Source organism: Pholcus phalangioides, unplaced genomic scaffold (assembly GCF_987345545.1).
Source record: "Pholcus phalangioides strain wild (caught in Gottingen) unplaced genomic scaffold, Ppha-v1.0 ptg000002l_1, whole genome shotgun sequence".
Taxonomy (NCBI): Eukaryota; Metazoa; Arthropoda; class Arachnida; order Araneae; family Pholcidae; genus Pholcus; species Pholcus phalangioides.
In genome coordinates, this window is record NW_028301595.1 from 6,950,421 (window position 1) to 6,965,151 (window position 14,731).

General features: G+C 39.6%; 1 protein-coding gene and 1 non-coding gene across 2 annotated transcripts in view; one reads left to right on the forward strand and one right to left on the reverse strand.

The window, feature by feature from the left end:
• LOC149089293 (aldose reductase-related protein 2) overlaps positions 1–8,162 on the reverse strand; it is a 32,315-nt gene extending 24,153 nt beyond the window's left edge. The window contains exons 1-2 of the mRNA XM_089237641.1: positions 7,946–8,162; positions 4,966–5,136 (exon numbers count right to left, since the gene is read on the reverse strand). Of these exons, the coding sequence (XP_089093767.1) occupies positions 4,966–5,136; positions 7,946–8,023 (249 nt within the window). The 5' untranslated portion in view covers positions 8,024–8,162. The remainder of the gene's footprint in view (positions 1–4,965; positions 5,137–7,945) is intronic.
• LOC149089294 (U6 spliceosomal RNA) lies at positions 6,350–6,453 on the forward strand. Its single transcript, XR_016193713.1, has one exon. It is a non-coding gene; the product is annotated as a U6 spliceosomal RNA (small nuclear RNA).
• Positions 8,163–14,731: the final 6,569 nt, after the last annotated feature.

Sequence of the window (14,731 nt, forward strand, 5' to 3'; positions counted from 1 at the left end):
TGCTGAAGAAAACGAGGTGAGTAATTTCACACGTTTTGCGTTATCGTTTGAGTTTTTTTTATCACACTTACAAACATCGTAAGCTATTAATGTTGAGAGCGCTGTCTACTTCGTATTATCCGGAGCTGAGTATAATATCACGATTTTTGTCTCTCCTAAAACATCCGAACTTTTGCATAACATAGGGTCGAGTGTCTGCCACCCGAAGACATCGAATATTTCGAACATGCTGTTGCTATTTTGAGGTGATAATAGTTGATAAATAACGCAAATGAATTTTCTAATATTTTCAGGATGTCAAACGATTAAATTATGCGATAAATTTTGGTTTAAATCTCACCCTTCACACGATTCATCTTTCGAGTTACCTTTCTCACCCCCCGTAACATTAATAAGTAGAGTTCGGAAGTTCAAGCCCTCAGAAAATGCTTGAAATAGGCGCTGAAAAAACGATCGATAATCAATTGAAAAAAAGGGAGAAGTAATTAAAAGCTTAGATATTAAATGTCTAAAATTGGCTAAAAATTGTTTTTTGCATTCGCTGAATCTACTGTTTTATCAGTACATTATAATAACTGCATTATATTAGCTAAGTAAATACTATTATGCCTAAGAAGAAATGTTTGCGGTCATTAAAAGTTAGGTCGGAGTTCGATTCAATTGAATACTTAATAATAATAACAACGTGATCTTCACGTATTCCCAAGGGATCAGCATGATCCGTCCAGGGAATTTGTTAGTGTTAGTAGACATCCATGCCCAGACTTGCACAGTGAGAAGCTAGTTCCCTAACCACTCGACTGCCAGGCGGCTTAATATGTAAATTTTTCTGACATGCAAAATAGTGTTAGCTGAAACTAAAGAATAGAAAAGCTATAACCTTTTCATATGCGATTATTCAAAAAAAAAAAACACTTTTATACTAACGACATATTTCCTCTTGAAATCTTCCATTACTGCATCGATTCGGAAATGATATTTCTCAAATTCTGGAGATGATTTTTGTATATCTAAAATAAAGTGGGGTGGGAGCTCCAGGGCTGGAGCCCTGTCAGCTCCCAACCCACCCTGTTAGAGCCATGAAGTCAACTGATGGGATATTGCGACAGCAGTAGAATGGAACAGCATTGTAGATATGGACAGTCATTGGTCAGCTATGCATCTGTAATGCCGTGCGATACGTGAGCAACATATATTATGTGAAGCCTATGGAGAAGCAAATTTCCTGATTTATTCACACCTTTATTTGCTTTCGTCTAGAAGAGCTCTTACAGTTTTGATACGAGTTCGACGGAATCTTGAAGCTGTATGAAAGCAATGAAGTGGACTGGTGAAAAGTATTTTTCCTTGTGTTTTTCAAACCGAGCACAACTCGGGTCTATCGCCATTGGCAATTTACTACCTCGTGAGTTGTGCCGGAAGTGTAAGTGTGTGTATACCTAAAAGTCTGAGTGAGTATCTAGTGTTGTGTGTGATTTTTCAGTGCTGCCATCTATATCTCAGAAGTGAAGTGAGTGATGTGTAGTCAATGAATATTTGTGCTGTTTACAGGCCTGTTGTGCCCTCTGTGGCGGGACTTTTTGACGGGGAGATCGGTTCGCATTTGCGCCTCGAAGTTGGGAACCACAGGAAACCAACTTCGGCCGACAACAGATGAAAAGTTTACTACTACTACCACACATGCACCTCGTCCATATTCCTCTGCGGAACCTCTAACGAATTGGTACATGCGGGAATGTGCGTGTAGTGAAATCTGACGTGAAGTTTGTTTCCTGTGTAATCCTTGTTACGTGTAGTGCTGCCACCTGCCACCAGTTTTTCTAGCTATGAGTGAAGTGTAATGATTAAAGAATTTATCGTTGTAGGCCTGTTGCTCTCTGTGGCGAGACTTTTTAATGGGGAGATCGGGTCGCATTTGCGCCTCGAAGTTGGGAACCACAGGAAGCCAACTTCAGCCGACCACCACTGCGACGACGGTGGGGTTCGAACCCGGATCGTCACGATGCGAGTCCGTCACTATGACCCCTCGACCACCGCAGCGGCAGATGAAAGGTCTGATCCTATCTCTCAGACACTTACACCTATTTGCGTTTAACCCCTTCACGTATAAGCGGTTGACGATAAATTTGAATGATCTGTATTGAAAATAGGCTAATTAAGGCACTCGTGGCATTTTGCCTGAACTTCCGGTGTTCAGTGGTGTAATGGGAGTTGACAAGTGACGCAATGGATTTCTAATTCTCTCTCTCTCAATGTGTCAAACGTGAACAAATTTTTGATAAATCTTGTAAGTATGGTTGACAAAAATTCTAGAATGTCCCCATTAAATACGGGTCATTCCGCTTATATATACAGGCTAACCAATGGTCAGTGACATGTTTCTTCAAGAAAAATAAAGGAATTCCGGATCCCAAATACACACATGAAATCAGTATTTGACACCAAAGATAAGCGAAACCTTCAATTGTGACTGAAATAACCGAAAAATTGCCGAACGGCAAGGATACGAAGCACTACACCAGTTCTTCAAACTTTTTGTTCCATCACCCCCTTCATCAGCAATTTTTTCCCCATCGCCCCCAACTCAAGTGAATCCATAGGATCCTATGTTAAATCCGTATCTTCTATCGCCCCCTGGACCTTTCCATCGCCCACCAGGGGGCCGATATTGCCCACTTTGGAAAACACTGCACTACACCAAATCGCAGTGGATTGAAATATATTTCATATATAACATAATAAATATATATATATAAATCTATTATATATATATTTTATATATACAGTCAAACCTCGTTAGTGCTAACCAATGGTCAGTGACATGTTTCTTCAAGAAAAATAAAGGAATTCCGGATCCCAAATACACACATGAAATCAGTATTTGACACCAAAGATAAGCGAAACCTTCAATTGTGACTGAAATAACCGAAAAATTGCCGAACGGCAAGGATACGAAGCACTACACCAGTTCTTCAAACTTTTTGTTCCATCACCCCCTTCATCAGCAATTTTTTCCCCATCGCCCCCAACTCAAGTGAATCCATAGGATCCTATGTTAAATCCGTATCTTCTATCGCCCCCTGGACCTTTCCATCGCCCACCAGGGGGCCGATATTGCCCACTTTGGAAAACACTGCACTACACCAAATCGCAGTGGATTGAAATATATTTCATATATAACATAATAAATATATATATATAAATCTATTATATATATATTTTATATATACAGTCAAACCTCGTTAGTGCGTCACCCGGTTAACACGTCACTCCGCTTACCGGGTCACTTTTTGGAAGTCCCAATTGTCCTCAGGCAGGAATTGGCACGGCTATGGCCTACTCCGTTTAACGAGACACTCCGCTTACTAAGTCGTATTTTTGCTCTCCCAAGAGTGACTCATTAACGAGGTTTGACTGGATAATAATAATAATATATAGAAAATATAAAAAATTAACATATCACAAATACAGTATGTGTGAAATGAATATCAATTATTTAATTAAAATTATCACATTATAATTAATCGATTATTGGGGAAATAAAATAATTCAATGTTTGATTTCAGTAAGGAATTAGAATTTACGTAGATCTCATTGCAAACTACGGGGAAAAACGGGACATTTTTATGGCAGAGTCGGAATAGCCAAAGTTATGGCAAAATAAGGGAATGTCCCGTTGTGTAAACAGGTCGGTTCTACCCATGCACAAATTTTTATGGTCGTTTGTTCAGAAATAAAAATTTCCCTCCATATTCGTTGAAACAGGAAGTTCTGCCAATTTTAGGCATTTTCCTGCGAAAAGAAAATGCTGACGTCATCGGAATATGGCGATTATATACAGTATATGGCCACCTGCTAGCTATATAAAACTTTGTTTCCCTTTGGTTCATTAGTAGAAGAAAATAACATTTTTACGAAATGTAAACGAAATATTATTCAGTATGTACGCAATTATTATTAGCAAATAAAGAGGACATTACTTCGATCAAATGGCATAAAAGGATATTCGTCGGGCATCATCTAAGGCTGACCATATTTCGTACAGGGAAATTGGGATCTCAAATACGAGGAAATCGCCAAACATGACACCGAAATCCAACAAAGTTGCCAATTATCGATCGCCAATCGCGGGAAACGATGCTCAACTGCCAATTGCAGTGGATTGAAATGAATACGAGGAAAAAAGGGTACTTATAGGTATTATCCGTGTCAGGTTGGCTTTCTTTGGCGGCAAAATAATTTTGCATCACAATATGGTATTTCATTTTCCGGCGTGAACCGCTATGCCATTTTTTTCAACATATTCAGCTCATGACCTCAGTTCTTCCTTCACACCTCCCTTTACATCTCTGAATTTTTTATATTTTTTTTGAGGATTTTTGATTATTTTTCTTTGTTATCTGTACTCAAAGCCGATAGTTAGCTTTCCGGCATTCCCGGAGGGTAAGACCTGCGCGGGGCCCCTTCAGTACTCTGGAACAGTGCCGCGAAGATCCGTAAATATGTTGCGAGGCACTTAATTGATCTAAGAAGGAGCCGCGGTCCACTTAAGTGTCCCACACATATTTACACATCATTGTGGCACAATTCCAGAGCACTTATGTGATCCGCGGCACAGTTCCAGAGCACTTAAGTGATCCGCGGCACAGTTCTAGAGCACTTGGGTGACCCACGGTACATTGCCTAATCACTGAATTTAATGGTCCGCGACAACGTTTTCAAATCAATGAAGTGGCCCGCACTCACCTAAAGGTTGAACACTCTTGAAATATTTTGTGTAAATCAGCTCTTCCCCCCCCCCCCCCCGCATCCTGTAATAGGAGTCTTTGGCGGCATTCCCAGGTTTTTAGCCTTCTATGATGAAAAAAATACCCACTGATATATATATAAGATTCCTGTCGGCCTTTCAGTCCCACCCATATGTGTGCCCCCCCCCCCCCCCCGATGATATAATTTATAAATTACCTTGGTGACGATGAAGAGGTCGCTGCGCTTTATTTTACCCTCCGCGAATATCTTCTTCAGGGTGTTGCCTATGAATTGTTCATTGCGGTAGGCGAAAGCCGTGTCGATGTGCCGATATCCAGCATCCAATGCAGCTTTCAGGCTTTTCTCCAGGTCGGCCTCATCAGTAGTCTGAAAAAAAAAATACATATGTTGATTGTATTATAATTCCTAGTACTATTTTGTAGGCATACTTATATTATAAAAAAATATATATATATCAGCGGATTATGGTCCATTTAGAGAAGAAATGTTACAGTAGTATAATTTTAATTGAGGAATGGGTAGGGTGACCATACGTCCCGTATTTACCGGGACAGTCCCGGTATTTTCTGTTTTTTTTGGCCGTCCCAACTTTTCGGCAAAAGTGTCCCGTTTTTTCCCGTATTTTACACGAAGCCAACTTGAATTTTTATTCTTTATTGAAGTCAAAGATTGACATTATTTTTCCAACTCATAAATTATTTTACGATAATTACAACTATATATGAGAATATTAATCTCCCACATTTGCCTTGAACGTTTGTCTTTCGTGGAATACATTGTAATCCACTGCAATTTGCACCATTTCTCGCCATTGTGATTTTTCCGTAATTACAACAATATTTGGCAACTTTGTTTGGTTTTGGCGTTGTTTTTGGCGGTAGTTGGTGATGTCCCGTATTTTGAAACGCAATGTCCCGTATTTCTCTCGAGGAAATATGGTCAGCCTAGGAATGGGTGACTTTTCCAGGTTGTTAGATAGCCCATACAGCCCACTAGGAGTCCTGTCAAAGTACGACCGTCCTTAGGGGTGTGCACAAGGAAAGGGTCCAAAAGTGTCATCCTCAAAAAATTATGAAAAAAATATATAAGTGCATTCATCACCAGCATCAGACTTTGACCCCCTCTGTATGTCAAAGGTATGGTAGGCCTATTGCTCTCTGCTGCGAGACTTTTCAACGAGGAGATCGGCTCCCACCCGCGCCTCGAAGTTGGGAACCGCAGGAAACCAACTTCAGCCGACCACCACTGCGGCTATACCTTACTCACTATGAGTTGAGAAAAAACTCATCGTTTATAATAAAATTGATTGCAGATGGCAGCACTTCACATAACAAGCATTACACAGAAGCAAACTTCGCGGAAGGTTCACTATTCATACACACACATTCCAATATGTACCAATTCGTTAGAAGTTCCGCAGAGGAATATGTATGGCTCCCACAAGGCCGGGGCTGACAGAGCTTGGGGCCCGGGACGATTCTCATAATTTTTTGCTTCTTCACACTATACATGAACTATAGAAGGGCCCGTGAGAAGTCTGACCGGGATCCCCGCGGAAGATCCCAGCCTAGGGGCCTTCGTACTCGCTTCGGCAGTACATATACTAAAATTGGAACGATACAGAGAAGATAAGCATGGCCCTTGCCTAGGGGACTCTACACCCTGGATGTATAGTAATAATAGATCCCAGCCTAGCGGCGATGCTCCAGGTTGTGTGGGGGGGAGGGGAGAGGACATGCTCTTATGAATTTGAGAGGGGAATCGAATTAAGTAAGTACAGTATATCTGTTGTTAAACGTCGCCAGGAAAAATGTTGGTGCTAACCAACAGCGGTTAAGAAAAAAACGCGCCAAACGGATCAAAAGTTGCGGTCCAACGACTGAGACCTACACTAGTTGGTCGTTGGGTGATGAAAAAGATCCGACTTGAATGGGAGAGAAGGGCGGCAAAATTCATATTGCCTGCGAAATGAAAGAAATAATTCCCGAATTTAATGAAAGAAATAATTCCCGAACTATATAATGAAAATTCAGACCTAGTTATTGCATTGTGGTGTGCCAGCGCCCTCAGTTCATATTTCACTCGCCAGATGGCGTCGCCATACCATAGTGTACTTCCATACTCAGTACATATTTTTCCTTTCTTGTATGAAGTGTACAACTCCACGACGGCATTTATTTTTATCAGTTGTCATCGAGAATGGGGAGGGCAGCCCCCTTGGTTAATAACGGTACTAATCTAAGAGGTTTTGGTCCAGTTTACTTGATTTTGCTGACAAGTGGGGTTGGGGAGGGGTAAAAACCCATAAAATTTTGCTTAAGTAATACTTCAACGGTACGGCCCAACCACTTCCTTCTGGAACTATTTTAACTTTTCTCCAGCTCGGAAGGCTTCAATCTGTTGTTTACACTTCTCTTACAGTGTTTACGTGCGCTAAATTTACGGTTCGAGAGTAACTCATTCCCGCTCCTCTGTGATTGGTCGAGTTCACTAGGGAATGTCGGATTTTTAGCCGCTAGTGTCTACACGCGCCGGAGACGAGGCACGTTGGTTGTCTTACAGCATAATCGATGACAATCCAGATTCATTGGAAGCAATAATTCCAGAGAATCAACGAAAGAAATAATTTAATAATTGATGAAAGCATTCTCAATAATTTCGTCGCCCCCCCCCTCCCCAAGTTCGATTCAGGGCTCTGGGGGGGGGGGGGGGTCAGTGCCGGCTTAAGGCATGGGGCCCACCCGGGGGGGCCTCACAAAAATGGGATCTGGTTGAGATTGTCAAAAATTTGCCTGGTAGGGGGCCTCGGAAAAATCATTTGGCCCGGGAGCCCCATGATGCCCTTAACACGGTCCTGTCTAGGGTCCCTTTGGCCGACAAATGAGAAACTTGAAAAGGCATTTATTCACCTTGGGCAGCGAAGTCCTTCCTCTTCGCGGAGAAGAATAAGTTTCCACAATATGTGTAATTGTTTCACAATAGGCGTAATAGATGTATTTTAATCACGTATTTATAGCCTGGCCCTACAGTAGGGCCATTTTTCAATTACATACAGTAGTTAAAATTTTTTTGAAACGGTCCTAGAATTTTTTCTGTCAAATTCATGCGGAAGCTTTCTTTATTTTGCGTACCAGATTTAAAATTGGAATTTGGAGGATTATGAGAAATCACTGACCTGCCATGTCCCAAGGCCGACTTGCGGCATGGAATAGCCATTCGGTAACTCGATGGCCTGAACTTTTACGGTGGACATTTCCTCCCCGTAAATGACCAACAGATGATGTAGTGAAACAAACAGCGGGTAGAGGTAGAAGAATATCACGTAAGTGTTCTCGCTGGAGTTCGCGGTGAAGCGGAAATGCACAAGACGGAAAGCCCTTGTCACGCGGCCCTTGTCAAAATCAAATGTATCAATGCGCGAGTTCTGTTATCTGAAGTCGCGCATGCGTTAAGTCGACCCTACCGCCACCATCGTGATATCTCAGAGATATGTACTAGCGGGATATCAAATCATATCAGTAGCAAAGCCGCTTGTGAGTAACTCTTAATGCAGCTTTGATCAGTAGCGACCAAAGCCGCTTGAAAGATGCTCTTAAAAGAAATTCTTAATGCAGCTTTGCTAGCGACCCTACCTTCTCCCGACTTTTTGAAAACACCGGGGGCAGGGCCGCCCTTACCAGACGCGAGGCCAGGTCTGGCGCGTTTCGATAATTTCGGGGCACCAAGAATATTTAGGACGCCCTTTGTAACGATTTTATAGGGAAAGGGGGAAATCGGTATCGATTATTTCAAACACTTGAATGAAGATTCAGGCCGGGATTACACCATAAAAATTTGATAAAAGTTGTTTTATAAAACTTGGAAAATACAACTAATAAGCGAGCGAATGTAACCAATAGGCTTACTGGTTTTTTGTCTCAAGTTTTGTAAAAGAAGTTCTCTAAAACTTTTATAGTGTAATGCTGGCCTAAATCTGGCACTACACTATAAAAGTTTTATAAAAGTCATTTTTATAAAAATTCAACTACAGTCGAATCTCGTTTTAACGAATTCCGTTATAGCGAAAATCTCGTTTTAACGAACACTTGTCTAATATCTCAGATAAGTTTAGATACAAACAATGCAAATACCTGGAATTCCTTTATAACGAAATTTTTCGTTATAACGAAGTGATTTCTCTAGTCTCTTGGAGTTTGTTATAATGGGATTCGACTGTAATGCGTTTATCGGTTGCATTTGCTCGAATGTAACCTACGAGCTTTATTGGTAGGATTCTTTGAGTTTTATAAAAGGGATTTTACCAAATTTTTATAGCGGAATTACACTATAAAAGTTTGATAAAAGATCTTTTATAAAACTGAAAAAATTCAACCAATAAGCGCATCGGTTACATTCGAGAAAATGCAACTGGTGATCTTATTGGTTGAATTTCTATTGTTTTATCAAAGAGCTTTTACTAAACTTTTATAGTGTAATCCCGGCTTTTATAAACCCTGAAAACAAGTTTTATAGAAGAATTAACTTTTAAAACTTTTACAGTGTCATTCCGGCCTTAGGCTGGGGTTACACTATAAAAGTTTGATAAAATTTCTTTTATGAAATTTCAAAAATTCAACCAATAAGCGTCTCGGTTAGTTGACATAACTAACGTGGACATAATTATTACAAAAAAAACACGCCAACGACGACGATCTTGAATCATGTCTTTTGTTATCGGACTTTGGCCAGGTATCACCGGCCACTTCGCGAACTGGCCGGACAATGTCCGAATTTCAAACATTGGCCGGGTCGATATTTAATTGACCAATTCGTAAAGTGGCCGGTCCGGTCACGATTGGCCAATTTCGGGCTTTGGTAGTAACATATATACTGTATGTCCTGTAAGTCCTAATGTGGCCCTTATCTCATCAACCGTTCGTCATAGAGGGGTATGGTTCCAATTTAAAAAAATGCTGCAAATATGTTCAGGAATAACTTTGTACCAGTGAAAATACAGTGCGTCATAAAATAAAAAAATCTAAATTTTTATAGTCCCCCTTGTCCTCATTAATGCTGTCCTTTCCCAACTTTTCTCCGATTTTTGAGATCGAATATCTCAGCGAATATTGCACTTAGAAACAAGGAATGTTGTTGTTGTTGTTGGCACCATGAGAGACAGGGACAACTTTCTAATTGGAAATTAGAGGGCAGTTGGGCCGTATAAAAATTTAGATTTTTTATTTTATGACACACTGTATTTTCACTCTTGGAATTGGAACAGAGCGATTTCTGAACGCATTTGAACATTTTTTTTAAGTTAAAACCATGCCTATACGACGGATGGTTGAGAGCACATAAAGGCCGCATTATGACTTGCAGGACACCCTGTATATCTTTCACAGCTTTTTAAAATTGTTTAAAAAATAAGGTCAGGACTTCTGAACCACACACACCACCTAGGATTTTATGCAAATACAGACATGCTATATAGCAAGGGGTCTTCAACGCATGGGCCCTAGGGCTACATTTGGCCCTCGAAGCTTTTTATCGTGGTCATTTGCATGGTCATTGCGTGATCATTTGCAGAAAATGGTTGAAAACGATTAATTCTAGAATTAATGAAGAAAATAATTCCGGAACAAATTCGATGAAAACTCAGAATTAGTGAAAGAAATAATTTCAGAATTGACAAAATTTCGGAATTAATGAAGGAAATAATTTTTCAATTTTTGAAACATAATTTCATAGAATTAGTGAAAAAAGAATAACTTTAGATCAACAAGAGAAATAATTTCGTAATTTTCGCAATTATTTTATAATCAAAGAATAATTGCATAATTACTGAAAGTAATTATTTCAAGATATATATATTGAGAAGTAAAATAATTTCAGAATTACCGAAACAAATAATTAAAGAATCATTTAAAGTGATTTCAGTTTAAAATTAATCTCGAAATTAATTAATTTGATCAGCAGTTAATCAAAAAATTTCAGAATTAGTGGAAGAAATTATTTCAGAAGTAATCAAAATTGATAATTAAGAAAAGAAATAATTTCAGAATAAATGAAAGTCTCCAATTATTTTTGTCGCTGTTTAACTCGTGGCCCCATTGTCTCCTTCTATTAAGAGGTCACTAATTTGCATGCGTTGGTGGCCCACGAGTTTCGTGGGAAGTTCCGGTTTGGCCCACCGGGCCTGAAAGGTTGAAAACCCCTGCCACATACGTTTGGCTAAAGCGACTGGAATAGAGGCATACCTGCATCCAGTGGCTGCAGGTTTGGCCACCGCATCAGTACCGTCTTAACGCATGTGTCCACCCGGGCACGGCCCGGGGGCCTCAAGAGAAGAGAGGGCCTTCACAAAAACAAGAATCGGTTGAAATTTTCGAAAATTTGCCAGGCATGGTCTCAGAAAAATTACTTGGCCCGGGGGCCCATGATGCCTTTAAGACGGCCCTGCTCCGCGTCACTAAAGGTGGACATGTAGAAATTTTGTAGCAGGTAAAAAAAAAAATTTCAAACCTTCTCTTTCAAATGCTTCAAGCCGTTTCTCTCTATCTTTAATAGCTTTTTTTTTTGAAGCAGGATCAGGACTTTTGGGCAACCCTGTATTTTCCCAAATCATTTATTTTGAAAAGTGAAATTACTGATTCAAAATTTAGTGATAAGTTTCGGCTCTAATATCATAGATGATATAGGAAAAAAATCCAATTTCTCCGCATATACGCCACTTATAAGAACTACATTTTTCGAGCGGAAGGATACAGTCTTCATCTCACGTGTACGAAAAGTAAACAAACCTCTACTTAGCGTCGTAATGAGACAAGGTCATCTTTATCAAACAACAAAGCCTATATATTCTAGAAACCTTGCAACAAAGCATTCCCAAACACGCCCACTTCCGTACTACGATATTATCGTAATTTGTCGCACAACCTTGGATAATGAGCATTACTCTTTTAGAATTATTATATACATCACTTCTCCAAAAAAGATTGGATAATTACTTGTAGCGGCGTCCCCAGATTAATTCCGAATTGGATTTGCAATAATTTTGAGATTGTGTGCAGTGGAACCTCGGTATAACGGTTCTCTGCGGACGAGGAAAAACTATCATTGTAGAGAGCAGAAGGTATTGGCAGATTGGTATAGCCGCCCTTAGTGGGGTGTGCGGCAAGTTCGGTCGCACGGAGCCCCGCGGTTTGGGGGGGGGGGGGCACACCTACTATAATAGAATAGGTGGAGATCGATTTGAAAGTCTGGGGGGCGGGGCACGATAATTGCTGGAGGGAGGCATGATAATGATGTCAATTCATATATATGCTAATACATTAGATCAATCGGCTTCACCTTTGACACTGCGGGGGGCATTGCTCCCCGCATTTTCTCTGTATTTTCGCTCATGGGCAATAAAAAAAAATTACGTTTATAATTAAAATTTACGTTACGAAAAAAATATACGTTTATCAATGCATTTTTTTCGTAGTAAACAAGGTGTTTGTGCTTCAACTGATTTGATTCTGGAATTTTCCCATCAATTCTAAAATTATTTCTCGCATTACTTCTGAGAATTCCAATCAATTCTGGAATTATTTCCCTCTTTAATTCTGAAGTTAACTCACGCACACAATTTTAGAATTATTACTCTCTCCATTAATTCTGAATTTCCATGAATTCTGGGATTTTTTCTCTCATTTATTCAGAATTTCCAATTCTGGGATTTTTTCTCTCATTTATTCAGAATTTCCAATTCTGTAATTTTCTTCTCATTAATCTTCTGGGATTTTCTCTTTCACCAGTTCGGAATTGTTTCTCATTTATTGTGAATTTTCATGGGTGAATACTGTATATGTTACGGTAAATATTTTACACGGTAACATATGGACGGTTATGCATCCGTACCTGCTGCCGTTGCTGGATTTGTGACTCGCCTGCAATGTGTTATCCTGTATGGTGGTTTGGTTATGTGGAACACATATTGCTGTAATAAACTATTTGAAGGCATTCTGTTCGTTATTAGCGTATTGACTTGTGTATGTCAGCGCCACCTATCGGATGTTTTGAGTTCTTTTCCCTTAAAAAAATTCCCGTGACCTAGCGATGCTAACCCTGCAAACCGTTTTTTTTTCGGTTCTTTATGCATTTTTAAAATTTTCACGGACTTTTTGCCCACCCTGTATTTACAACAAAAAAGTTACAATTGATTAATAAAATTCAGTTAGTTGTTCCACACGCGGGCAAAATGGTTTATCGCACAGCACTTTTGTGTACTATAAACAGAAGGTAGCTTCACGGCAACTTAATTTACACTTTCGGACGGTAGATTGTAAAAATACCGATGTTAGGGACGGTTCAAGTATTACGTCTGTAAATTTTTAGACATTTTTAACCCCCTTCCCCCTCGTCAGCAAAACTCTAATCCCCTCCCCGATCTGCAAAATTTCGTCATCAGCTTTGCCCCTATTTCCTAACGAATGTTGGTGGAATCAGATGTCCGCATCTGTGTCTTTCAACTGCATGTCATGATCTTGAATAGGGCCAAGGGAATCCTGTAGACTCCCGCTGATGAGAGTCGAAGCTTGGGTCCTTGACTGAGGAAAGAAAGGTGCCTATTATTTGGGTGGGTTTTAAGATTGTGAAAACGTTTTATTTCCAAAAAATATATCTTATTCGATCGGTGACATTTCAGGCTTCAATGAAATAACAGACGTAATTTTGTGAACACGGGTAAATCCTTAAAATGGAGAATTCTATTATGAGTGGAATCTCAGAGTAGAATCTCTCACTATGGAAAAGAGTGATTTTTCCAATCCTTCCGCTTGCGGAAATCCTCATTTATGAGGTAGCTCCTGGAAGCGGAACAGGTAAAACCATGTATTTGTTCTACAATCAAATGAAAATTGGTGCAAGTATAAAAAGTTGCCCAATCGGGAGACGGGCAATTTGACTAAATAGAATCTGAACGTACAATCACAACATAAATTAAAACGAAATGCTAAAAATGCACACTGCTCTAGCAATACCAATAACTTTTGACTTGTAGCATCCCTGGGTAAGGTGTCCTTATTAAGGAAAATCCTGTTTTGTTAACACTTGGGTTAGAGGAATGGCGGCTTTTACTGTTGGTAATGAGTAAAAAGGTCGGGAAAAAATACAAATTAAAATAAATAACGATTTAGAATTCCATTTGTTTTGTTCCATATCTAAAAGCGCTTTCACTGCAAGATATGAGCTATGTTTGAATGGTGACTGGTATTGCTGAGCAATACCATTGAAATGATTGGTATTGCTTCAGCAATATGAACACATGTTCTGACGTCCCTGAACACTGGTGCAGGATGCAGACAAAGAAAGAAGGACTTCTTGAGGCAGTAGTGTGACTCTGCATTGGTTGACTCCACGTTTCTTTGTCTGCATCTAGAACTGGTGTATATCATGCTACAAGTACCATTCCTACACAATTCATGGTTTTTTACTGTGTAGATCATGAAAGTGAGTGTTACCATTTTAATTTCTTAAAATTTTGTTGCTGTAACCATGGGCTCCCACAGCAAGGCTCTTAGGCTAGGATATTTGGTGGGACACTAGTCACACTTTTTTTTACGGGCCCTTACATAGTGAATATACACTGTTGAAAATCTATGAAAGGAATCATACTAGGTCCCCAAACTGGAGCCCTATTAGCCCACTTTTGTGAAGTTATTTTATGACCACCCTGTATGAAGTGCTATGTAAGCTATGACTAATTCCCTGTTTAAGCTACATCTATCACTGGTGCTCAACATATTAACAACACGAAAGACAAATAATGAAAAAACATGATTTTTTACCCCCAAATCGTTGAATTTATAATTTCTCCAATTTATAAAAAAAAAAAAATAAAAAAATTTGCAACACGATTCAAAATTTCAACACCATCACAACTCTAGTTACATACCGGATAATTACAAAAAGCTCTTTGAGTTAAAACAAACAAAAGTTA